Raw genomic sequence first — 26740 nt, forward strand, 5'->3', positions numbered from 1 at the left:
AAACATGCTCAAGGAAAAATCAGCAAGTTTCGCAATACATATTTTGATCTTTTATAATGCCTTGCCATGCAAATATTTGAGGTGCAAATAATAAGTTACAATTTTTTTTTCTGAGGCTTCTTAATATTAACACAGACCACCTTAGTCTTTTGAAAGAGCTTATAAAAACAAGAAAAAAGCTGACTTTCACTTAATAAAATACTGAAGCTGAAGACAGCGAAGACACAAAGACATAAGGGATTTTTCTAATGCATTGGTTTAATTTCTGTCACCAAATCCAAAGTTCTCCACTTACTGCAGCTCTTAGCAGGAATCATTTCTAACCTATACCTGGAGGTAACTCGTCTTCCTCTGATCTGATACTGACCCATACATTTTCTATGTGCTGCCCACATTCTGCTACTTGGGTGTGGACCACAAATTGCTTGAATTGCAGCCCTTAGCCCTGAGAAAAATCTTTGAATGACAAGTACTCTTGTCTATTGAATTGGACCTTTGTCTTCACAGCAATAGGAATGCCAAAAAAAGGAAAAAGGCACCACTGATTCTTTAATTTTAAAAAAGTTATCTCTTTTAAACAGGCACATCAGATTGACAATGGCAAGTATCCAATACTAATGCAAGCAACTGTTCTTGTAAAAAATATTTAAAAGGCAACTTCTGAAAAGGCTGCAGCCTTAAATGACAGGTGAGACTTTATTTTTGGGGCTATTTTAAAACACAATTTCTCTTTTAAAGATATTTGTTGGGAGCAAAATAAAACTGATTTATACACATCTTTTTTCTTTCCCTTTATGACTGTATGTTTTCTTTGTTACATAACTAAAGACTGTTAGTACTAATAAAGGAGCTGAATGCCCCTTCTTAAATATTCATGTGACAAAATTGCACGATTACATCAGATTTAGCTCCTTGAGATGGAGTTTGTTTGGGGTTTTGTCATAATATATGATTTAATGATCTTTATTAGCCAGTTTCTTCTATATTTATTTGTCTTCTATATTTATTTGTTTTTAATTGTAGGATAAAAAATAAAAAATTGAAATACTTGACCAAATACCCAAATCATAAAGCCTGTCACAGGCTGTTAAAACATCTTACATACTTGCAAAATGTAAGTATGTGATCTAAGTGATAGACAGATGCCTTGCAAAACATGTCTATCACTTTTGACAAGAAACTGATTTTTATTTTCAGAAGGCTCACCAGATAGATATTAAAAAAAAAATAGAGGCAAAATAAGTCACTTCAATGAATCAATCCCTTATTTTCTTATCTATGATTATATACCCAAATATTAGTGTAATCATACAACTTTCTTCTCTCTGTGAAATTATTTGATAAGAACTGGTTTACAACTCTGAAAAAAAAAAGCTCAGAATTTATTATTTTGCCTTAATTGTAAATCTTTGCAGGCATTAGATGTGCTTGAGTAATAAAAGTACTGCAATAAATCTTCACCTCACAAAGCTTTCTGTAACCTTGTGTCAGGAAACCTGTATTAGCCTGGAGTAAGCATCACTTCACATACAATTTCTTTCTTACCATGAGATTATAAAATTTCAGTTTTAATGATCATATGAACTAATTTCATCAGACAGGAATTGGAAAGATGTGGAGAACACTCATAGTGCTGTTCAGCTAATACATTTCAGGGTAAGGCTTTAGACATCTGAGTTATAGTGATGGGATGCAATCCTGGCAAGGTGCATGTCCAAATCCTTCCATGTCAGAGTTGCTAGACATTTGCCTTTGTTGGCAGGAACACGCATGGCTGTACTTCAGGCAGTGGGAGAGGAATGGGCTCCTCAGCACCACAGCCTCTCCTCCATCCACACAACACCTAGCCCCAGCAGGTGAAACCCAATGTCCATAGTCTTCATGGAGTTCCCAACCTGACAAGGAATTATAGCGTTGATGGCTTCTTTTTTCTACAGTGACATTAAACATTTATAGTGAGACATAAAAGAATATATATTTATATAAATATATAAAATATTTATATAAAATATACAAATAAATACATATACAAAATATGGCATTATTTTCCAGAGAGATTATACACTTCACAGGCCACCTTTCCTTCTCCAGATTTCATTGTCATACAGAATTTTTCACAAAGTACATAAAACAATCAGCCTCAACAAAAAAAAAAAGTTGCCAAAGCCTTCCTTATGTGAAAGCATCACATACCACAACAAAACCTAATCACTTCTCTTCCAATTAAAAAGACATATAACCACCATGACAGACAGTGAATTTAACTATTTAAACCAAATGGTTCTTTTTCTATGCTTAGATGCAGGCAAATGATTTCTACCATAGTCAAAGCAAATTTGTGGCGCATAAATGAAATGTGTGGGTCTCAACACCCAGGGTCCACAATCCCCCCATCTTGTTGACATTGTTTTCAACAGGAGTTCCTCATACAGAGTAAGTGCTTTGGTAGAATGTACCAAGACAACAGAGAATAGATACACCTTTTCAAAATAAATAAGCAAATACAAAGAGTAGTACTCTAATGGCAATTTTTTGTCCATGAATATTCTGTGAGCAGTAAATGAAGGAAATGTAAGCCCTGTTGCACAAACTGAAGCAACGCACAGACAAAAGAAAGCTTTACCAAGAGCTTCAGTGCGACTGTTATCCTTTCCAGTGGCATAAGTCAGTGATGGGTACATTAGAATTATCAATAAAATAATTTAAAAAAAATATTATCTTGGCATTTGTAGTTATATCAAATAATAACACTCAATCCCTTCTGGAGACACTTCCTTTGCTCCAAAAATTCATTTCTCTTACCTAGAACAGATCAGTGTGTATGCATAGAGACTTAAATGTATTTATAAATCATTCAATAACCTTACTCTCTCTGTGCATACAGATGTACACACTAGAATTACTGTGTAATATTTGGTATTCACATGTTACATTTAAATAAAGTTTATTAAAAAACAATTATATTAATACAGACTAACAGAATATTCATAATATATTTTACCGAAAAAATAGCCATGTCTTTATCTTAGAAATACATTTCTTTAAAAAGTTCTTTGAGATTTTTATAAAACTTTTTACCCGTGAAGATAAGTTTCCCATCAGACCTGTAAAGAAAGCTTTACCTTTAAATCCTTGTGGGTTTTTTGGTTTAGTTTTTCTTTTTAATACTTTTACAAGCTTAACATCTATAAATTCTTTAAAATAAAAAAAAGCAGTATCTTTTGCGATCAAATTGGTCACAGGTCATTCTTTAAAAAGTCAGTGGAGACTCCCTGATTCCATTCTGAAGTGCCTTTTTTTTTCTCTCTCTCTGGGTATCAATAGTGCAGGTTTACATGGGAATTCCGAGCTCCTATTCATAGGAAGCTCGATGTGTGTCGGTGACAGGGTGCAGCTGCAGCAGCATCCACAGAGGCTGCAACTCCCCATCTGCTGCAGGAAGCAGAGCTTGTTACTCCACAGACAGTGCAGTCCCACAGTGTTTGCCCAGCCCCTCCAAGGTCTCTGTGAGGTCCAGTGGCCATGCACAGATGCTAGAAGAGCTGGCACCCAGTCCTCATTTGCTTTCCAAGTTATAGCAGTGGACATCTCCTTTTCCCTTCCCATCATACCCAGGAAGCGGCTGTCCATATTTATCCACACACCAGCAATAACCTCTTTTTCGGCCTTTGGATGGGCGACACTGAAACATAATAAAAGACCCAGTTAGCATGAATTTTGTTTTCGCCACTTGTATTAGACAGCAGGGATTCCTGTTCCTTTGATACCTGCACTTCAATATCCTGACCATATCTGACAGAATCAAACAGAGTATTTCTTACCACTACGAAGCATTTCAATAAAAACTTGCCTTCTCACTCCATCAATCCCTCTGGATCTAATATAATAGAACTGAGAACACTGAAAACTACTAGAAAATAGACTTATCATATACCTATCATATTTGGCAGCAGAGCTGGCCCCTTTGAATACAATACAATAGTATGGGCTAGTGACTGGGACCCATCTTTAGAAAAAAAATTAGCAGATATGTTCTACACTAAAGCACAGGTCTGTCAAAGACAACCATCGCAGCAAGAAACACACTTGCTATGCACTTGTTTACTGAAAGAAATTCAAAAGTGTAGCTGACATTTATTAACAGATACATAATCCTTCTACAGTGTAGTTACTGCAAAACCTGCTAGGTGGACTAGAACTTTACATGTGTATTTTCCTATTAAAAATTTGTGTATCTAGTAGCCTATAGCATGTTAGCTTTAAGTTAACTGCTAGAATTCACCAGCAATGCTGACCAACCTGAAACTACCACAGGCAATAACACTGAACCTCTTTAGAAGCAGTAATGCAGTAAATATGCATTATAAAGTCTACTACATAGCAAGTAATGCTCCTCCCAAGGAACCAAGAATGGCAAAAAAAGAAGACTAAAGGAGACAACATGCTGCAGGTTGCATTCAGTATGCAGCCCTGGACACTGTTACATTACCATGAACCACTAAGACCTTGCAAGGGTTTTACCCATTCGTAAGATATATCAAGAATCTCACTAGCTCTGCAATGGTCAGCCTCACTGTTAAGACACAGCCTTCCTGTTAGCTGTGTTTTGAGATCTGGTGATTCAGAATTTGTTTCAAATGCAAATAAAGGTGGCTGTTTACTCAGGACGTACTCACAAAAGTGGCAGTGACACAAGCACATCCAATTTCCTGTGGTTTTGTCTGTTGTCAGTATGAAGGAAGATTGGCTGGACTGGTGCTACTTAGGTTCCTCAACACTGTCAAGTCTATTATTCAGGCAGAGCAATTGTTGCCTCTGAGATCACATTCAGAGAATTTGAAGTTTTCAGAAGTTCAGGCTGGTACAATCTGGTAAACATCACCATTATCCCTGTACTTCTTGTTCTCCAGAGGCTCATAGGCATGGCCCAATATCTCAGGAGGCTATGGCAGTGGCTCACATAAGTGCTTTTTCTATGTGCAGGTACACAAGAAAACATGAAGCAAGTGTTGGGCTTCACATGCTGCTTGTAGTGACTGATCCTTTCCATGTCTAGTTTAGTATCTCAGGTGACAGTGCTATCTTAGACTGAACTGGAGAGTTCTGGAATACAGAACACTCTGGAACAGCCTGCACCAGCACACTGGCCTATGAGACAATTAATTTGTGGCAGCATGGAATAGGGTAGACAGCATTCACTAAGACCTTGCAAAAGAGATGGAAGCAGGTCACACATTAGGCATAAATTTTTTCAAACAAACCACTATCTTGTTGATTTTATTTTACTGTAAATTAAGTAATGTTATTCAGCATAACTGCAAATTAAACCACCCTTCTGATATATTATTGAGTAAGAAGCCCAATGCAGAAATAATGCAATGTCTTCTTTTCTAAATATCCGCAGTCCTTCTGCATTAGCCCTATGAAAATGGACAGAAGCAGGATGACAAGTTCCAGCATAACATACATACCAGCTTAGTTTTAGAAGAGGGTAAAGAAGTTCAAACCTACTGAGAGAATAGCTACACTAATAATTCACTGAACTAAATGGTTACCTGCACTTCAGTTTTTATCTGTTACTAAATCTTTAAACGTAAGTCCTAAAATTTGTATTTGTTGTCTCAAAAACCTGACTAGAATTTACATGTATTCTCCAGGATTTCCATGGGTGACTGTTCAACGTCCACTGATGTCAAGGGAAATTTTTCTTCAATTTTGGTGGTGACTGGACTCCAGCTTAAGTATTATTAACGTTTAATGACTTAAATTCTTCATGCTTAACACAGAGAAATTAATAACATCATTTGCACAATTTAATTTGCACAAAAAGGAAACTGAGCCAGCACTTCTAGAGTTGTTTTCCCAACAAAGTAGGCACAGATGAAGTCCAAAGAGCATAGGGCTTCTGGCTGCCAGGCTCGTGCTCTGGCAATGAAACTACATTTCTGCTAATAATAGTAACATAGCCTCCCCTTTTAGAAGTATATGAAGCATATTACACAACTCTCACCGATTCCTAGGCTTGCATCACTCTCAAAACAAATGATCGATTAAAGGTCTCATGTTGTTGTTGGAGGCTTTGATTGCTTTTAACAGTTGCACAATCAATTTTCAGAAGTAATTACTACATTAAGTTAATTTGCAGAAACACCTTCCCGACTACTATTTTTTTTACTTCCTCTAGATAATCCATTTGAAAAGCAAAACCCTTAGATCATTCTACAGCTGAAACAACACTCTATGAGAAAAGAACTTATCTTTTGCAGGTTTTTTTTCCTACCTACTCAGCCATGCTGTCAATAGTAAAGCACTTGTGATTAAAAAGTGATGCTTTTATCCTGAAACAGCCAATACTCTCTACAGAAGTGGTAAACAGGATATATGGAAAACATATATATCTAAATATTTTCTCATATGAATTTTGTATTCCACATACATTTATAGGCTCTGCCCAGCTATTCTGTATGACTTTATACATGTAAAAAGTTGGAAAACTGCCCAAGCAGTGGAGACTAATTACTTCTGATAGAAACAGCAGCTGCCAATTCCATGCCACCTGCTTCTCTCCCTTCCACAAAGAAATAGTGCAGATGCATTTATGGGGCACAGCAAAGCATATGGTATCCCACTGAATTCCTGGTCAGTCCAGAGGGCTCCATGGAGCTACAACCATGGTCTTCAGGAACAGACTGCAGACAACACTGATGTGTACCTCAGGCCATTTTAGCTCCTGGCAAGTCCAGCTCTGTTTTCAGTGGAACAATGCCAGCTCACATTTAGGTGAGTATCTGGCTCCAGTATACAAACATGGGGCAATTCTAGTAATTGCCCCATATAATAATTCTAATTTCATCAAAACCTTTTTCCCATGCTCGGGGTAGGAATGTGCCCGTATCAACTAATTATGCATAAATATACCTATGCAGCACAATTGAATAGTACAACCTTACATGTGTGATTAAGACAAAGAATTATAAACTTTAACAGGTCTGATTTTAAAATTTATATATAAACAAAAGGTATGAAATATTTTTCATATTATACCCTGACGCATAAATTTATGTTCTTAGAAGTGTTTCACAGATGCAATTTATTCTTCATGGTTGTTCTTGAAAAGTAAATTTCTAGATATTCACAAGTGTCATGAAAAATAAGTTCTTTCAACTTGGCTGGAAGACCAGATGACCAGGAAGGCAGAATATGAGAGTGCCTCCTGAATGAGTTTTAATGGTACTAGCATGATCATTATTTACCAGGTTCCTACAATCCCAAATCTACTACATTCTCATCCTAGACAGTGGTTTTGGGAACTGCTTCTAGAATTCAAAATGCCTAGCTTGCAGTCATTTTTAATGGATTTACTGTCTACTTTCTAACCTACTATTCTGAATTTTGTGACAATAGAATGTAATTCAATTACAGATTGAACATGGCTAATAATGGCATGAAAGGAATTACTAAAACAGCATAGAATTCTGTTAAGGAGATTAGACATCTGCTCACAGTATCTAAAATATCAGACTTACATTTTGATGCTTCAAGAAAAACCCCACACACAACTGTCAAAATTCCTTGCAGATCAGTTAATTTGATCTGGACAGGACTCACACACTTCTCAAACTCATGGTTTTTTCCCTATGAGTTAATTCTATGAGGGCAACTAATATTTTTGGTTTGTATTCTGTTGGTGAGAGAAGCAGGCTGCCTCTGTAAGTCCCATCTCTGAGGGCTTGTTCCCAGGATTGATCAAGGTTCTTTTACAGACTCAGCAACCCAAGTGAATATCATGTAGAGTGTTTACTCATGTAAACACTCCTTACATGAGCATCTCCTGCAAGACCCTGAGTGATCTCAAACTACCATTGAAACTACTGGACCTATGTAAATTGGCACAGTGCTTGACAAGGCTGGCTAGGCAGAAAAGTGTCCCTTCATTCTCTATGTATGCTGACCAGTTGGGATACTGCACATAATGCAGGAACCTTTCCTAAAGAAATTTTACCAGGCACCACAAACAATACACAGAGGACAAAAGCATATATTTGCTTTGTAGCAACAGATTATTCTCATAAATCAACTTCTAGAAACTGATACTAGGTAAGACTTTTATCTGTCTATCCTTTTTTTTCTCTTTGTATTTCCTTCTTTTTGCCTTGGTGATAGAACTGACTGTACTTTAAAGGACAGTCCTCCTTTCAAGTAAGCTACTTTAATACACACTCATTGCGGATCCAATTTACTACACGCAATGCCAGAGATTACTTGCAAACCACCACATTTTTGCACACAAAGCAAAAATCTTAGAGTCTGAAGAAAGATGAAAGGAAGATCTACTGAACAAAGTAAATACCAGTCTTCAGTCTTCTATAATACATAGAGAAGGAAAAGGGCTATGGCACACTTGAGTGCCTTGAACACAGTCAAATTATTTGCTGTTCTAAAGCAGCTAAGAAAATACTTTTATGACACAAGCACAAAGCACAGTCCTTGTCTCACTCTGCATAGAAGCCCAATGCATTTTCTGAAAACAAGCAGCTTGAGATGAGAGCATTGCTCTCTGCTAGTTTACACACAGCACAACATGGCTGACGCAGGCTTCTCAAAGCTCCAGGCAACAAAAAGAAACTTCCCCTGCTTGGGAGTTGCCACCACCTGCTCAGGAAAACTGGGAAGCATAGAAAAGCTCAGCAGCATGTACCAAAGGTCAAAAAGCAATGTCAATGCTAGACTGATGGCAAAAAGGAAGCCTGGAAGTCTCATTCCTGTTATAAATGCCCCACCTGACACTGACAGCTTATCGCATAACTCCACAGAATACTAGAAAGGGAAAGACTGTTTCAAAGAAAGCTGAAAGCCAAAAAAATTGAGAGATACAATTCCCAAAATAAGGTTGCCTAGTCAGAGGTTGATCTTTCACTTCCAGCCAATGAACTGCATTAGCTAGCAACAGAGAGTCAACCACTCCTTTGGTTACCAGAAATAGAGAGGCTGATTTGTGTAAAACTGAAGGGAAAGACATGATGATCCACAAACAAAATCTGTCCTTGAGAAAAATCTTTGTCATAGTTTAGGCCAAACCAGCACAGTCTTAAATATCCCTTTGAATTCAGGAAATTTTGGAACTATACAAAGAAATATATATTTGGAGGCAGGCCACTAACTAAACACTGAAATTAAATAGGATGTGCACACTAAACAAAGAACCCGACACATCTTGCATGTTCTGAACGAGTTTCAATGGCAGCACCGAATGGAGAATGCTGCCGTAGCTCAATCCAACACAACTAAAGCATAAATACCCACAGTTTTGGTTGGCATTTGTCAAAAAAGGTCACAACCCCAGAACCAGAAAAGGCTGAGAAGCCATCCTTGCTGCAGAGTAACTACTAGAAGTATCATTTCGACGATAGCATGACTTGGATTTTGGAAGTGATCTGTGTAGCACATAAAGGACAGTTACATACATTTCTCAAGTTGCTTTATGTAATATGATCCAGTGTGTGTCTTCTAGGAACCCTCAAGCAGCTATTTACAATTCAAAGCATTGATCTATTGCAGTCATATGGTGACTGCAACATTAGCTCTGTGGGTTATAGTAGAGGCAGTGCTTTTTTTAAACCAAAGGGCATTAGTATCTAGGACACCAGTCAACCCTTATGTGATTAGGTATGCAGTTTCTCAAATGAATCTGTTGTCAAGATCAACAAAAAATAAAAATATTATCCCCACCTGACAAGGTTCAGCACTATCAGATCAGGTCCTAAAACTGGAAATTAGCTAGTTCCTCTGCAAAATTATATATAATGCACCTTGCTGGCAAGATCCTTCAACAAAGATGCAAAAAAAGGTGAACAGCAATTATTAAAATGTTAAAAACTCTGTACTTACTTGCTTTTTCTTGTAGAATCCCTTCTTGTCACAATTTGGAATATGAAAGCCCCTAGGACTCAAGACATTCAGGATCTTTAGGTGGTTTAATGTGTCTTCCATTTCTCTACGACATGGACCCTGTTAACAAGCATGTTTTAGAAAACACAAATGAAACTTCACTCCCAAATTCCATCTTTCACTCAAGAGTTAATAAATCTTTAAAGGGCAAAAGAAAGCACAAATCCAAATAAATCCATTAAAACAAAGAGAGGGCTGAATACGAATAACAGCAGATAATTCATAAAAAAATTTGACTTTCTGCTCTATTCAAGGTAAACTGATTTCTAAAGATTAAAGGCCTTATGCTATGCTGAGGCACATAGTGGCAGTTAAAATCGCAGTCACGAATACCTTTAGGAAGGCTTAACCGGTATGTAAATCAGTCACATAGAACATAAGTTTAGAAAAGCTGGCCTTGTACCACGTGGAAAAAGAAGAAAGTAAGCCACTGAAAATACATTACAGGATAGGCCTTCCCCATTGACATTTAATTTTTTTTGTGATTCTGCTGGATTTGAAAGCTTAAATTAAATTGATTCAATTGAAAATAAGTGGATTGGCATAATGTATATATAAAATACCTCAACTTGGACAACAATTCCCAATTTCAACTGAATCAAATAGATGCAATCATACAGACGACCAGTTGCACATAGCAGTCTCGTTAGATAAGTATATCACTTTTTTTTTCCTCTTTTTCTTCATCTGAAAAAGGCTGACAACAAGGTAGTGAGGATTAGCTCTTAGGACAATGACCCAAAAAGAGCTTCCAGAAGCACTTCTAAGAGAATGTCTCAAACACCATCTAATTTTATCTCACGGCAGCCCTTCAGGGTAGGGAGAATAATGCATGACAAGCCCCACTTTGAAGTCAGAAAATCAAAAGCAGAGAGCTTCACATTTTGCCAGAGGCTAAGAAGGCAGTCAGTGTCAGCAGTGGGATCAGGATTCAAGAGTCACAGTCTACAAACTCTGTGCTTAGCTACACTCCTATATGGGCATGACACTGACTTGCACCACCAGCCCACTTCTCCAGCAGAGACATGAAAAAATTTCTTTGGTTTCATGGTTTAAAAATATTTAAAAGTTGCTACATTGACACAAAGATTCATTTGGTGCTGTTTTTAATTAGTGAAGTAATGACATTCATACTTTCAAGTGGTAGTATTAATAGTTTGTTCATGTAAAGTACCTTTTAATGTGTCTGAAAGCATACAATCTCCATAGTACTACGGGAGATTAAAATGGAGGTTTTTGGCCAGTAAAGACCTTCTTTGTTGCCTTCACTTTTTCTTTCTGAACCAGTCTCATAAGTTCTAAGCATGGGCTTTAAATGGCTTCTCTTACTGGTCAAACATACTGACTGCAAGTGACAGATATTCAAAGATTTGATCCCAAATTAGGCCTACCAAAGATCAACAGATTTTAAAAAATTTTATTTTGAAGCAAGCTTGCAAAGTCAGCCAGACCAGTATCAAAAGGCAACATGCAGACACAAGTAGAAGAGCATTTGCTGGCAAAGGGACCTGTCCTTGATGGACTTATTTCAAGTTCTTAAAGACACCAGCAGCCTTGGCAAAGTGGTATACCTTTGCTCATGGACCCAACTATCACTGCTCATCCTAGTTAAGAATCTACTTCCTCAAGCAACCAACCTTCATTCTTTTAGTGATGGGACTTTTACTTCACATTTTCAGGAGGAAGACACACTGGAAGGCAGCTACTGAAGCAATATAACTAGATGGCTGGACATGAGTGACAAACTAAAAATGAAGCTACTCTTAGAAGCCACACTCTGTTCAGGCAGAGGTTTTCACCTCATACAAGTTTCAAACCTTCTTTTGAAGATGAGAAGCCACATCTGCTTTTACCATGCATGTTTTGATAAAATGCGGAAGCATATCCAGATGCGTTTTTCAAGCCATCTGACCTAAGACACAGATTATCAGCTGGATGTCCAGGAAGAGAATTATTCTTGCCCTCAGATTAACCACACTCTGACTGCCCTGAAAATTCACTGGACACAGTCAGTAGGATGCAATGGCAACTCATGTGACCACAAGACTTTGGATGTAGGCAGTAGCACCTACAGCAACTGCAAGTGGAGGTGATGCTCAGCATATCATATAGTGACTGACTAGTCAAGACCTTAATCCTGAGCTCAGCCTAAGTTTATCTCCCTTGATTTGCACCAGGCAACGTATGAACACAGTGCCACTACACTCAATGTGAAACATCTTTTCTCCATTATTGCAATTCAATTACACAGTTTGCAACCAAGATTAATGATGGCACTTCAAGTCCACTCAAACAAATGTGTGACAATTAAAGGGAAGAACAGGAACTTTCGGCCTCTAAGAAACTTTAGTGGAAGTCATGCTCGTATTGATGTAAACAGCATTACATTAGTCCTATGTGTTTCCTGAGCACAATCTTCTTGGTCTGATGATTGTGTATGTATTTGCAGAGTCAATAGATTTACCAGTTAAAATGCCAGAATGTCCTAAAAGGCTGCAACCACCCTTTAGCTATTTAGTGTAATTATTTATCTTTTTATATCCACAACATGCATGTGTATATACACACACACATTCACGGGCTAGCAAATGCCCTCCTATTTACAAAAAATACTTACATATTCAGTCTCTTGTTTGGATTCAGAAGAGAAATTCAACGTATCCGTACTCTGTGAATCATATTCGACTTTATAGCGTTGTGTATCTTTGGCTTGCACTTTCCTGATGATATCTATTTTGATGTGTGGTGGATGTGACTTGGAATCTGGCACCCTGTGAGAGTTTGGAATGGCCTGATTTTCTATGCTGCTGTCTTCTTCTGAATCACTGAAATTTCCTTCAAAAAGAACAAATGCAGAAGAAACAATGTTACTTGGCTGCCAGCTTGGTGCCTGCAAGGGCATAGAAACATAGAATCACAGAATATCCTGAGTTGGAAGAGACCCACAAGGCTCCTCCAGTCCAACTCCTGGCCCTGCAAAGGACAGCACCAAGAATCAAAACATGTGCCTGACAGTATTGTCCAAATGTTTCTTGAATGCTGTCAGTCTTGCTGGTGAGACCACTTCCCTGCAGAGCCCATCCATCCTCTGAGTGAAGAACCTTTTCTTAATATCTAACCTTTACCTCCTCTGACACAGCTTCATGCCATTCCCTCAGATCCTATCACTGGTCACAAGCAAGAAGATATTACTGCTTGCATTTCTGCCTCCTCCTGTAAGGAAGCTGTAGAGCACAATGAGGTCTCTCCTCAAACAAGCCACTAGATTAGGCTATGTGTTTAATTTTCCTTTTTACAAAATAGCAATATACAAAAAAGATGAACTATGTAGCATTTCCCATGTGTCAGCACCTTTGTTGCCACGCGCTAAGTTGTGTAAGTGAAGCATTCTCATGCTCAGCGCGGCCTCGCAAAGTGCCCAGCTGCACCGCCTGTGTAGGCTGCAGCCACGGCCGCAGGCCCGGGAGCCACGGCCGCAGGCCCGGGAGCCACGGCCGCAGGCCCGGGAGCCACGGCCGCAGGCCCGGGAGCCACGGCCGCAGGCCCGGGAGCCACGGCCGCAGGCCCGGGAGCCACGGCGGCGCGGGCCCCTGACTGCCGCTGCAGTGCCGCCCGCCGGCGGCAGGGGGCAGGCCTGCGCCACACGAGGGAAGCCCGCCGCAAGCCCAGCGGCGCGGATCCCTCCCCTCCGCTACTGCTGACTTCATCAACTCCAGATAAACGCGGCCGGCTTCGGGCAGTCACGGGCTGCAGCGTGGCTCTGCCTCTCCCAGGGCCGTAATTTTCTTTTCTTTTTTTTTTTTTTTTTTAAGAAGTTAATACTACAACACTAGATCACTGAGTTTCCTGGTTCTAATTAGACTGTTTTTCCTTACTTTATTCAATACACAGAATGGGGAAGAAAAAGAACAGCACACTTTCTTTTCTCTGCTATTAAAATAAAAAACAACATCTTGGTGTACAAAACACATTTTAAATGTAATGGACAAAAACCATCATTCATTCTGTAGGGGTTCCAAGGACAAACCCTGTTTTCATCTTGAGCTTCAAAGTATCTTCTCTTCAAACTACCATCCACAACAAGTCAGAAGAAGCACATTTTTCTAACATACTCCCTAAGTTCAGCATTCCTGTACCTTCTAAGATATCTGTTTATGCTGCATTCTAGTTGCTGTCTTAGCTGCTGACCACGGTTTTTTTTTTTTTTTTAAGGAAATCCTATTGGGAATGCACAATGATAACATCGAGTAAAATTATAAATTATACTAAAATTATACTTGATGACTCACTAAAAAAAAAAAAAATCACAAAAACTGAGAAACTCAGTACTAAAAGTCCATGTTCACATAGATTGTTAATGCTAAATATTTCTACATAGGGAGTGCAGTGGCACTGCCAAAACACAGGAAAGGGAGAAGGAACATAAGAGGAAGAGGGTTCTGAGTTAACATTTTGGTACTGGTGGTTTTAGCACAAGCCACTGCTGGCAATGGACATAATTGGCCAGGAAAATCCAAATCACAGTGCAAATGGATTAAGGAAGTTTAAGTACTAAGTCCAAATTTCCTGGTTTTTGTGGGTTTAACTCAGACTCTCAGCGGTATTTGAACATATTTTTGGTGGTTTAGTGTCTTGTTCTGAAACAGCACTATTTTTCCCCCACATTCTAAATGAAATTTTCAAGAAATGAGCCACTAAAATGTTATAAACCTGAATCTAGGTTTTCTGCAATCAGTCCAGTTCATTAGTTTTTCTCTTCTTCCAAAAAATAAGTAGAAAATATTCTTAACATGCGTTGAGTATCCATGACCATGTCTGGTCATTTCAGTTCAGAAAGGCCACTATAGCTCAATAGCACTTCTTACACTTCAGATTAAAACAGTCATATTGCCACATTCTAAACTGTAAAGCATATTTTATTAACTCAGTTTCACAAAACTTGGTGCCATGCTAGCTTTACATCCTCATAAGAGAAACAGAACTGCCATGAGAGTTACCCATTCTCTTTTAAGAGATTAAGAGTTGCAAATGCACACTACTATTCAACACTTGTGTCCAAAACAACAACTGGAAAGTCAGTGGCCTACTACAGTTTCTGTTATAATGCTACTGTAATATACTCTGCCCTATACAAACTTCTAGCAATTTCCGTGAACTAGGAAGGACTAGCAGATTAGCACATGATGCAGGACCTAGCTGCATGTAAAGGAAATTACGTGATTCTTCTCAGAGGGGTGTATACCACAGAGTGTTGGCTTGAGAGCTGGGAGTGGAGCGGTCCTCATGAGGAAGTGGGCACTATGTGTCATATAGATTCTTTCTTGCACACCAGGTCTGCAAGCTTCACTCCCTGAATGTGAACTGTAAGGCTCCTACCATGCACTTTTTAAGGAATCAAAAGCTCCTACTAATTTCAAAATCAGAGTTCTTCCTCAGCCAAGAACACAGAAATAAGAATTCAGCTGAAAATAGAAAGATTTTCAACTAATTACAACTCTGTCTTCCCCTTTCTCTAACAGTCAATGTTGAAAGCACTACCCCTAGATTAAATACCATCAAGTCCTAAGTACCGAGAAGATGATTCTTGTTTCCAGTGTTACTCCAAGGATGAACAGGGAGCCAAGCTCACATGATGAAGGAAGCTACTAGTTGTTCCAAGGAGATTAAAAATATCAGTTAATACCTCCAAACTCTCATTCAAATTGTCACAGCTTGGAAGCAGCACATAAATAATTATAATAAGGCATTATTCTATTCTATTGTTCTAACAGGCAGTTAACTGGAGTATTGGTGCCACTTTCTCAGCTAAGGAATGGCTAGTCAAAGAGTCCCTACAACCTGGCAGAAAATCTTCCAGCTTTTTAAAAATGCCAACAGTGGAAAGCCTTTTGACACACTTTTCTATTAAACAAATGTTAATATACTCGCTGTTGGTTAGCAAAGAATTTAATTAAATGCTTGCATAGAGGGACTGTTCTCTCTCGATTTGAATCCCAAATTTCCTTAAGTTTTAAAATATGTATGCTAACAGAAATTTTTTCAACCATCCCTTCCTTTTCAAACAAAACCCATTCTGTGAACATCTCGCTTACAAGACATAGAAGAGGTACAAGAAATCTTCGTTTGACCAAGGATTTATTTGCAGTACAGACAAAAAAAAAACCAACTGTGCACTGTGCACAAACGCTTTGTTCTGAATAACCACTTTTCCAGGCCAAAGGGATATTTAATTTTGTCTTCTGGATTTTTGTCTTCTCCTCTCTGTGCTTAGACTTCCCTGACTTACCCACGCTGCAGTGCAGCAGTTAGACGACACTCTATAGAGTTTTTTTGCTCACTCTGTTTCCAGGTACACCGGGGACAAACGGCAAAGATTCCACCCTCTCTCTCCATCCAGGCTCTGTAGCCTGCCAGACCCATGCACCGCAGAAGCCACCTACAATCCCTCCCCCACTCTCTCTCTTTTTTTTTTTTAAATTAAAAAAAAAAAAAAAAAAAGAAAAAAGAAAGAAAAAGCAGCTCCGTCTCTTTTGTGAGGAGCTAGTTCTCAGCATCGGCGTTGAAGAAAACCAGTATGTACATAAATAAGTTATAAGAGGCAAATTGCCCTTTCCTTCGGCCAAAGCACGGCTCCTTCCTTCCAAACGATCCAGGCTCGGCTACGTGGCTGCCGGCAGAGCCCCCCGCCCCCGGGCCGGCAGCGAGCGAGGGCCGTTTCCGGAGACAGAGCTCTGCCGCGAGCTCGCCCACGCCTCCCCGCTCATGCTGCTCTCTTTGTAACTTAAAACAAAAGAAAACGACACACACGCACACACAAAACAAAAACAAAACAAAACCAAACAAAAACGCACAAACAAAAAAAAAAAAAAACAAAAAAAAACCATCCCAGCAAGAAAGCAGGTAAGAGGGAGAGCGGCGCGCAGGAAAGCCACCCCTTCGCTTCCCCACCCCGGCCGCAGCCCCTTACCTGCAGCGTGCGGTCCCGGCAGCAGGAAGGCCCGCAGTTTGCTGCCCGCCGTAGCGTTGGTGCAGAGCCCGCGGCCCTCGAGCAGCGCCTGCAGCGGCCGCGCCTCTTCCCGTCGCGGCTGGCAGCTGAGACCCGCGCCGCAGCGTTCCGTGTAGATGCCGCAGGGTTGCCCCGGGCGCAGGGCGCAGGTGAGGCAGCAGCCGCAGCCCGGCTCCCGCACCCGTTCGGCGCAGTCGGGTTGCAGGGGCTTGCACTGCTGCAGCGCCCGCGCGTCGCAAGGCTCGCAGCGGACCACCGGCCCCGCCAGCGCCGCCGCCGCCCGCCGGACCAGCAGCGCCAGTGCCGCCGCCGCCACTGCCCACAGCACGCCGGGCCGCGGCACCATAGCAACCGGCGGAGGGGGCCGCCGGGAGCCGCCCCCGCGCGGGCCCAGGACGGGCAGAATCCCGCGCGGGCGATCACACGCCGCTGCGGGCCGAGGGAGCGGAGAGCCCGAGCCGCCTCCGAGGCGAGCGGAGCCGCCGAGCGCTCGCAAGCCTGCCCGCGTGAGGAGGCAGGGAGCCGCGCTGCCGGCACTCGCACGCCGGCCCTCTCTGCAGTCGCTTGCCCGTAGTCACATCAAGGCAGCAAAAGCTCTCTAGCAACAAAAGCAACTTTTTCTTTCTCTTCTCCCCCCTCCTCCCTGCAGAGCGCTTGAATTACTCGGCTCGACAGTAACTTTTCTCTTTTTTTGCCACACACAGCACTTAGAAAAAAAAAGGAAAAAAAACCTTTGCAAAAGTTAAATTAAAAAAAAAAAAAAAGAAAAAAAAAAGCTGAGCCCAGACGGTCAGAAGAAAATTTAGAATTTAGTCCAAAAACATTTCGGAAAAGGAGATAGTACCGAGAAGGGAAAAATAAGGGTGGGGGAAAGAAAAACCGAGGTTCCCTTCGATTTATTCCCCGTGCTGCCTGCCAGCCGCACTGCTTCGCTCTACTCCCCGCCACTCCGCACCCAGCTGTCCCCCGTGCCGCCCGTACGCCCTATATAGCGCCGCGGCCGCCGGCCCGCCCCGCGCCATGAATAACGCGCGGCGCGGCAGGAAGAGCCGGCCCTCGGCGGATCCGGGGTTCGGTCACGCAGGGCTTGTGAGGGCGGTGCAGTGCGGGGGAAGTAGACGGGGGACGCCGCGCTGCCGGGGGTTTACGGGCACTTCTTAGAAATCAGCCGTGAGGGGTAGGGCTCTGGCGAGAGGACCACGTCGTGTGTCTCTAGTTTCAAGAAAAAGTGGTTTCTCTGTGCCTGTGCGCTTCCCCGTGACCGTGTGTGTTTCCTTGGCACCGAGAGAGGCGAGAGAAGCTCGCGGAGGGTGCCCTTTTTTGGACTCCTAGCTACAATCCCGTCCACTTTGGGGCTGAGAGCCGCGGCCCTGCCGAGGTGCGCATGTGCTCGCACCCGCCCGCCCGCAGGTTCGGGGCGTACCTTGAAAGCGGCTTACAGCTCACATGACAGCTGCGTTGCCAAGGAAAACTGGGGGGAAATGTATGTGTAGACCACACCCACACATTCAGGCACCCCAGCCCCGTTTGAGAAGATGTTGCTCTCTGGCCCGGCACTCGGTCCATATCTTGCCCCATATCTTCCTGGATGTGCCTCCCTTAATGTTTTTTTTTTAAGAGTTCTTTGTACTCCTGAAACTTTTCCTTCCATACATAAGAAAACAGTTTCCATTGGAATGTCCTCACAAATCTAGGATAAAAAAGACAAGCAATCCATCTCCCCAAACTTCCATGATCGAAATTCTACATGGATTTTTGCACAATGTATGTATTTGTCTTCAGGCCACTGCAAATTCTCTTTCCATTTTGCTAGGCATATTTTGCTCCCCTGTTAACTTGGCTTAACTTTGATTGAAAAAATCTGAATTGGCAGTGCCAAATTTTGTGACCATTTTTTCTGAAGCTCTACTGCACTCTCATGAGGAACAGGATGGTGAGGTGTATACATAGACAAATATACAGTGTTTCAGTCAGAAGCTTTCCTCATGAAAAATAAAAACAACAATGCTCACAGTTACTGACTTAGACAAATATGTTCTGCTGTGGGAATTATGAGCCAGACTACCGTTCTACTTTCAACTCCATCAGTAACACTGAAGCTCATCTTTCAGCAATACATCAGCTGTTCAAATGTGTCAAAATTCAAGTGGAAGAGAAGTATATATGTTATTGCTCAAGGTACTGTCCACAGTACTGTTAATCTTGAAAGCTGTACTTTTTACAAGACATGTTTTTTAGATAATTAGAATAATCTTTTCAGTTTTCTCTATTAATTCAGTACTTATACCTTGCAAATAACATCTTGAAAGTAGCATAGTACTCAGCAGGATAAAAAAAATCTGGTTTCGTATGTGAATAATATGGAAAGTATGACTACTACTGGTGTAAGAGTAGACACTTTTCCTTGGGAAACTAAAGATGCTTTAGAAGAGAGATCAGCCTTGCTTAACTCCCCGATGGGTGACTACCAAGGCTTTTCAGTATTCTTTTGTCTTTGTGCTCATTTTGTCAATTGACCAAAAGAGGTCGCAGGTTGTCCAGGATTGAAATACAGATTCCCTGTCTGCACCGGCCCATCTACAAAGGGGGAACTGATCAAACCCTATATCCTGCATGTTTGGTTTCACGGTGGGTTTTCTGGGGTTTTTGGGTGGGTTTGTTTGTTTGTTTGTTTGGTTGGTTTTGTTTTGTTTTGTTTTGTTGGGTTTTTTTCTGTTTGGTTGGTTGGTTGGATATTTTTAGGTTTTGTTTCAGATTGGTATTTTGGATTGGTTTGGTTGGGTTTAGTTTGGTTTGGTTTGGTTTGATTTAGGTTTTCCCCAGACTATTGCAGGAAAGCTTGCTGTTACTTTTTTGTAAATTTTGGTTTTAATAACTGTTTGTAGGTGATGAAGTCCAAAACTCCTTGGGGCTGTTTGACAGCATGTATCAGATTAGGTCTAGCAGGAAGAGGAGGCCTTCTTCATTCACACTGTATGTGTACAGGTATTTTTTCAGTTGGGGTGAGCTTGTATAGCATGCTGCTTTCAAAACTGAAACAAAAATGCATAGGAAATGCTGAGGGAATGTAAGTAAAATGGGGTAAAGGGAATGGGAGGAATGAAAGAGAACAAGCTTTTCTTTAACCAGAGTTGTACACCTCTCACACACTAATATCAGTGTAACTTATATTTCAGACTGTGGCAAGAGCATTTTCATCAAGCTGAATTTTTATTCTCACAATCAGAAAGACTTTTTTTTCCTTTCTCTTCTTTGTTTAATGATGTTACACAAGCTGTGGTGCAGCATTTTGAAGTCCTGTTAATCCAAATATCTTCATTGTCACAAAATAGAAGAAAATGCCCTTTTAAAAATACACAATTGTTGAACTTAGTATATATTTTTGAATAGCAATAATGGAGATTAATGCAGCATCATGGCACTTTGACCAAAAGAACTGTAAATGAAAAATTAACCACAACAAATATGTAGCTGGATCACCTTTGCAAGGAGAAAGCCAGTGATGTGTCAGAGGTCGGGTGGGTCTAACAGCTTCTGCTAAAAACATAGAAGTTTGCACTGTCTTAACCAATGGGCACTACAGTGATATGAATGACAGAATTTGGTTCAGAGCTGTACTTGGAAATAACAAGATGGATACCAATGTGTCTGGAAAGCCACATTAGAAATTTATGAAGAAAAAAGACAAAACTAAAAACCTCAATGTGCACCTATAGCTAAAACCCCAGCACCTGTAGCTAAGAGTTGAATTACACTTACATCCCAAACTTCACTATTATTGATGGAGCTGTTTTACTTGAAAAAGACCAAGCTCTAAATATGCAAAGTAGCAATGTTTATAAAGCTGTACAGAATCTGAATATTCATATTTACATCTATTGTTTATTCTAGAGGCTTTCCATTTTTTCCTGCTTATTCAGTTTTACTGGGAGGAGAGGGAGAGACAAAAGTCATGTACTGAATCTCTACAGTCAATTCTAAACAATAGAAAGCAGAAGAGGCACTGCTTCAATAAATTCCATGTCCTCCCATATTATGGAAGCACAAAAAGAACGTATTTTATTTCCCCCTCTACTTCATCCTCACACCTTCTTCAAATTCATCTCTCTTCTCTAGTGCCTTAGCTGAATTAATACCTTTTGGTATGTTTTTATGGTATCTGTGCTTGTTATAGGGACAAATAATGGAAAATAGAATTGCGGTTGAAGTAGCCCTACTTTCAGCTTCATGGTCACTTTATGGAGCAATCCTAACTTTTTAGTGTAATTCCTTGTAGTACATGTGGTTATAGCACCCAAAATGTAACTGTCAAGAATGTGAAGTTCCCTTATAATACCATTTTAAAACTCTTGTTACTTCACAACCCTTTTCCTTTTAAAAGCAAAACAGAAAACCAAACCAACAAACAAAAACCCATAACAACAACAAAAACCAAACAAAAAAAAAAAACAAAGAAAAACAAAAACAAACCAAAAGCAATCAAATGAAAAACCTTCAGAGAACTCTAGAGATACATGGCTCATCTTGGGTTGAGGGCTAAGTCCTCATTTAAAAAGTATCTCTTAATTTTGGTATCTCTGCTCTTCTCTTTGCCAACCTTGAAATTTTATGTACAATACATTTTTGAAGTAAAGAGAAAGCAGATATCCTAAATATGTTCCTGCTCTTCAGAGGAAGAGTACTGACATTTACAATGATGCCAGCTGATATAATACTTAATTGAAAACCCACTTCACAAATCACTGCTTTCTCAAAGGCAAGGAGTAAAATCTCAGCATGATTTGTCAACTGTTTGTAAAAGCATAGCTTAATGAAAATTTCCTGCAGACTTCCTTCTGGTTTGGGGCTAGACATGAACACTTCAGGTGTTTTCCGTCTCTTTAGACTCTTATGCCAGGTGTGCAGGCTTACAAAGAACAAATTCTAATGGACTCCTCAGAAATGCTACCAGGGTAGCCAGCTACCAGGTACTGTGCTCCTTGTCTGAATATGGCAATCTGAATTGAGTGTAATGGAACAAACTGGATTTGAAAGCAGATAAAATTAGGAAACCAAAGGAGAAATAATGAATGCTTTGATGGGAAGACAACTGAATTGAGTCATTTCTTTGCTATTAGAGACATTCATAATGAAAGAATACATATTGATGGTATTACAGAAACAGTTACCAAACACTTCCCTTTTCTAAGGCATCTTGGAGGAAGGGTATATAGCTGATAGGTTTCCTTTTACAAAGCTCTTACCCAGAGATGTGCTCATATCTTTTATGTACTAGTTAGACATTATATAGTGATCTGGCAATAAAAATCTTATAGAATTCAAAGATAACAAACAGGGAGATTAGAGGAGGAGGAAATGAAGGAAAATATCTAGCTTGCAGGACTTCTTCATAAAAAGAGATTACTGCTTGACCAGATGTTCTCCACACTTACACTGCAGTCAGCAATCTGGGAATTGTGCACGTTCCAAAATGCAGACGTCATAAGAGATTAAAGGAGACATGCTGCTGCTTCTGTCTGCTGGAGATAGACTTACTGACACTGTTGAACTTCTGTCCACAAGTTAAAAAACAAAAACAAATACAAAACAAAACAAAAAAAAAAAACCAAAACAACAAAAATAACCCAAAACAACCTTAATAAAAAATCATATCCTACCTTAAAATCTCAGTGATGTGTTGAAGTGAAAAGACTTCAGATTACTGGGAGAAGAATACAGCTAAAACTGTGAATGGAGTGAATGGAGAACTGACCTTTACGCATATTTGATTTTGAATAAATAGGTTATGTTTTAGGTCATTCTAAAAATTAGAAGGACATGAACATACCTCATGTTAAGATACATTTACATACAATCAAGGTCAGAAGACAAAAAGTGTAAAAAATATGTGATAAATTAATTTAGCACAAGTTCATTCTTTTCTCTATTCAGTCTCACAGCTTGAGGACATGAAGTTTCAGTAGAAGAATATCTCATTATATTTATAAAATGTCACCTATATATTATAGAAAAAAAGGCAGTAATTTTAATACCTGTAAATCTAGATGCTTTGTTACCAGGTGGCCTTCAGAATAGGACAAAAACACTCCTAAAAACTTCTCAGGATATAAGTCAAGCAAAAAAAATACCAAGTGACTGCTCTGGCTGTTCGTCTGCACGGTCACGTGTAGGATGGCTCTGGGACAGCCCACGCTTCAAAGGACAAGTCTGGACTCTTCAGATTTTCAGTCTTTGGATTGTTTATTATTTCTTATCTATAGAATTTTTTTTCTGCCCAACAGAGGTCTGACCAGCAAGGCAGCCAAGGGCACTCTGACCTCCGACTGGGCAGTCGTCTATTTTTATACTAAAAACTACATACATCATATTTACCTTTATTTCCCAATACCTTTCACCCATATTAGCAAGTGCACCTTCACCATGGACCAATCCCAAAGTGCCAACATCACCACAGAAAATGGATGACAAGAAGAAGAAGGAAGAAGGGCAAGACACGCCCTGATCCCTCCATCTTGTCTCCATAACCCCCCTGTACCTAAAATCTATATTTCACCCTGTAAATACTTAATTCTTACACCATTCATCCCCAAGTGACTCTCTTGTCCTCAAACAGGTGGCACATCCCTTGCAGGGTCAAAATCCAACCACCAGGCGCTTCTGGCAACATTCCAGGATTTCCGAGCCCCCCCCAAGGGTTCTCTCAGTAACTCTGGACATCCGGAGTGATGTGCTGAGTTCCCACAACAAAGTTGTAAAATCATCTATCATAGACCACTGTTAGAGCTGAAAGCATATGCTGTGAGTTGTGTTGAGAAGTTTCCTCCAACAACAAGAATGAAATGTTCTGGAACAATCTGTGTGCAAAAAATGATAGCTAGTCTGAAGTACATTTTATTAATTACACATGTCCAAATCACATATTTCAACCATTTCCAGGTGAGAATGGTATCTCTAACAGCCTATATATTGCCCCAGTTGATGAATTATTGATTGCAAATTGTCAGTATTTGTCATACCTTCTGTCTTTTCAACTCTAGTTTTTTGTTTTGTTTTATCTTGGATGTCAGACTATGCATCTTAGTCCAGCATTGGGCAGCACTGAATACCCAAAGCCTTTTTGGTCTCACGGGTGTTAAGGTCCAGCTTTCTGTTGATTACAATGGGCAAGTCCATCTGAATGCCTACTGTTATGCATCTCAACCCTCTGGCTGCTAATGCCTAAGAAAGTTATAAAATCTTTAAATAACCAATTATTACACATAATTTTTATAAGTAACTGACATACGCCACTAATACCAGGAAACTCACTCACATTATTTGCCATCAGTCCCCACTTTGCTTCAATTTACTTCCTTATTGCATTTCTTCAACTAGGATTTTAATCTCTAGGAAGACAGTAGTAGTCATACTTTCCATTTTATAACCCATTCATAATTTTGAGCACCTCTACTAATTAATTACATAATATTGATGTCCGTCATGGATACACTGACAGAGAACAAGTAATACATAATTTCTGATTAGCAAGCCCCTTTTCAAATGGCTCAAACATTAACTCTAAATTTTTCTTTTTCTTCTACAATGTAGGCTTGTATTTTTAAGAAGACTTCAGAAATAGTATCGTTCTCTTGGATGTGCAGGGCATAATTTCAACAAAATATACTAATTAGTATATTCAGAACCTTTATGCACTTCACTATGTATATTGCACAATATGTGCCCAACCAGCCTGTTAGGTTGCAAGAATACATGTATCTCGGGCTGTTGTATGAGACCAATCCAGCTAGCTCTGGACTCTGGCCCACATGGACAAAATAAAAGATAAGAAGCGCTCTCCTCCACGTGGGAATGAGTGTCCAGTTTATTGGCTTGGGAATGAACACTTCCAGTTCCAGTGACCACCCAGGTGGGAAGAAGGGCGTGACAGTCTTGCACTGGACTTTTATACCCGAGGGGATGGGGGCAGGGGAAGAGGACCGCGGTCAATGGGATACCATTGAGGAGGAGGGAGGGGAGAGTAACCAGGGAACAGACCACCAGGGTGTACAGCAGAGGGATGCATGAGGGAAAGACCATGAGATGGGAGAGGGGAAATAACAATCTACGTGACATACCATATGAAATAAACAGGGCCAGGAGACTTCTTCTCCTGTGTAATGCCTTTATTAAAAAGTGATCAGCTCAGGATTGGGCGGCTCGACGGGTCTGCAGCGTCCGTCGTCTCTCCCAAGGCGACTCAGAGGAAGAGGATATGCGCAGCTTTGTCCACCAGGGACAGAGCTGGGGATCAGACCCTCTTGGGAGCCTTCAGGGCTTGATCCCATAAGATGTTCCCGTCAGATGGTGCCCCTCCCACTCAGTCGGCCTGGTCTCACCGCCGGGGTCAACTCCCATGGTCAGGGCGAGAGGGTCCGAAGGTGTTCCGCGTCTCTGCAGGCTCAGCACTCGGTTCCTCACGTCCAGACATCACTCCAGTCTCTCAACTCTTAGGTGGCTCGTTGTTTTTGGGGTTTCTCCATGAGTTTGGAGATGGGGGTCCCACAAAGCATTCTGGTCTTGCGAGTCACTTTGCACAACCCCCCCCACCTTCTCAGGTGTCTTCCCTATTCTGAGAAAGGTAAAACTTAGCTTTGGGCAAGGTCCCCACCCAGGAGAAGGGCCATTACCTCGCCCCAGCCAGGGCTTTTACTAATACAAAAACAACCATTAACGACAACGACCCGTGATTACAATAACAAAACACACAGAACTTGGGCAGGGCCAGTGGTCTGGCTGCCTTTTTGAAACTTTTTCTCATAAAAAATATTAACCGAGTTTTTGTTCATAACAGTCCTCGCTCTTTTTCTTTGATCGAGCTTAAACTCTAAGCTCACATCAACTCTTAATTTTTGTTTTGAATCTACTATAAATCTCTTGTGCACTTTGGTAATCATGGTTACTTAACCTTGTTACTTTCCTTGGTTTCTTCAGGTTTGTCTTCACGGCAAACACTATTTTACTGAAACAGATAAATAAGCATAGTAAAAATAGCAATCCTCCAAGTACACACACAGCAAGAAAAACTACCTTTTCCCACACATCCTTTTTGAAAATCTCCAGGTTCTCCCACCCACTGGGATCAAGTGTAGGAGTTTGATCTTCATTATTTACACATGCTAACCTTTTTATTTCGTTTGAAATGTTCCTAATAATTGAATTCTTTATTTTTAATACTGCCTGGAGCCGGATAACTTTGTTTAACATAGATATTGGGATCCGAATTTGGCTTTTACAATTTTGGATTTTCTCAATTTCTATTTCACTGTGCCTGTTCTGTTTAATTTCTCCCAAATCATTATATATAGGAACTCCCAAACTTGATCCAGTTTCTTTGGGCAACAAGAAAATTGGTTTTATCACTCTAGCGGTGCAGCTGCCAGACAAGATCAAACCTAGGGGTTTAAGGCTCCCCTGAAATGTGTTCCTAAAGGGGTTTATCTCTTTTCCAGTACACTCATATAAATACTTGTAACAAACAATTTTTCTTACCATTTTCACCATTTCTTTGCTTTTTACTAGATCTGCTGAGCTTGTTTCAGCAGCATCCCATTCAAAACACAACCAGGCTTCCCCTATAGGGCACTCTCCTAGGAGTGGCTGCCTAAAAGTGGCAGTATTGTATACTATCCAATACACTCTCTTATTTTTTTGATAAAAGACCAATTGGGAGAGTTTAACACAATCAGGGTCAGAACTGATGTGGACTCTCGACAAGGAGCTCACTTCCTCCTCACAGAGGGGTTGGTA

At 40.4% G+C, this 26740-nt stretch overlaps 1 protein-coding gene across 1 annotated transcript; it reads right to left on the bottom strand.

Moving 5' to 3' along the window:
* Positions 1-240: 240 nt before the first annotated feature.
* Positions 241-17300, bottom strand: IGFBP3 (insulin like growth factor binding protein 3). The gene is made up of 4 exons (XM_063158811.1): positions 16916-17300; positions 12566-12783; positions 9889-10008; positions 241-3682 (listed from the first exon to the last, which is right to left on the bottom strand). The coding sequence occupies exons 1-4, from the start codon at positions 17298-17300 to the stop codon at positions 3557-3559; spliced, it is 849 nt and encodes a 282-aa protein (XP_063014881.1). The 3' UTR covers positions 241-3556.
* Positions 17301-26740: the final 9440 nt, after the last annotated feature.

This window comes from Melospiza melodia, chromosome 1 (assembly GCF_035770615.1).
Source record: "Melospiza melodia melodia isolate bMelMel2 chromosome 1, bMelMel2.pri, whole genome shotgun sequence".
Lineage (NCBI taxonomy): Eukaryota > Metazoa > Chordata > Aves > Passeriformes > Passerellidae > Melospiza > Melospiza melodia.

Excerpts from the sequence above, each read along its gene's own strand:
- IGFBP3 (XM_063158811.1), bottom strand. The coding sequence starts at position 17,300 with ATGGTGCCGCGGCCCGGCGTGCTGTGGGCAGTGGCGGCGGCGGCACTG. Across the intron at positions 10,009-12,565 it reads CCAAACAAGAGACTGAATAT|GGTCCATGTCGTAGAGAAAT; the intron begins GTAAGTATTTTT and ends GCTTGTTAACAG. Across the intron at positions 3,683-9,888 it reads GATTCTACAAGAAAAAGCAA|TGTCGCCCATCCAAAGGCCG; the intron begins GTAAGTACAGAG and ends ATTATGTTTCAG.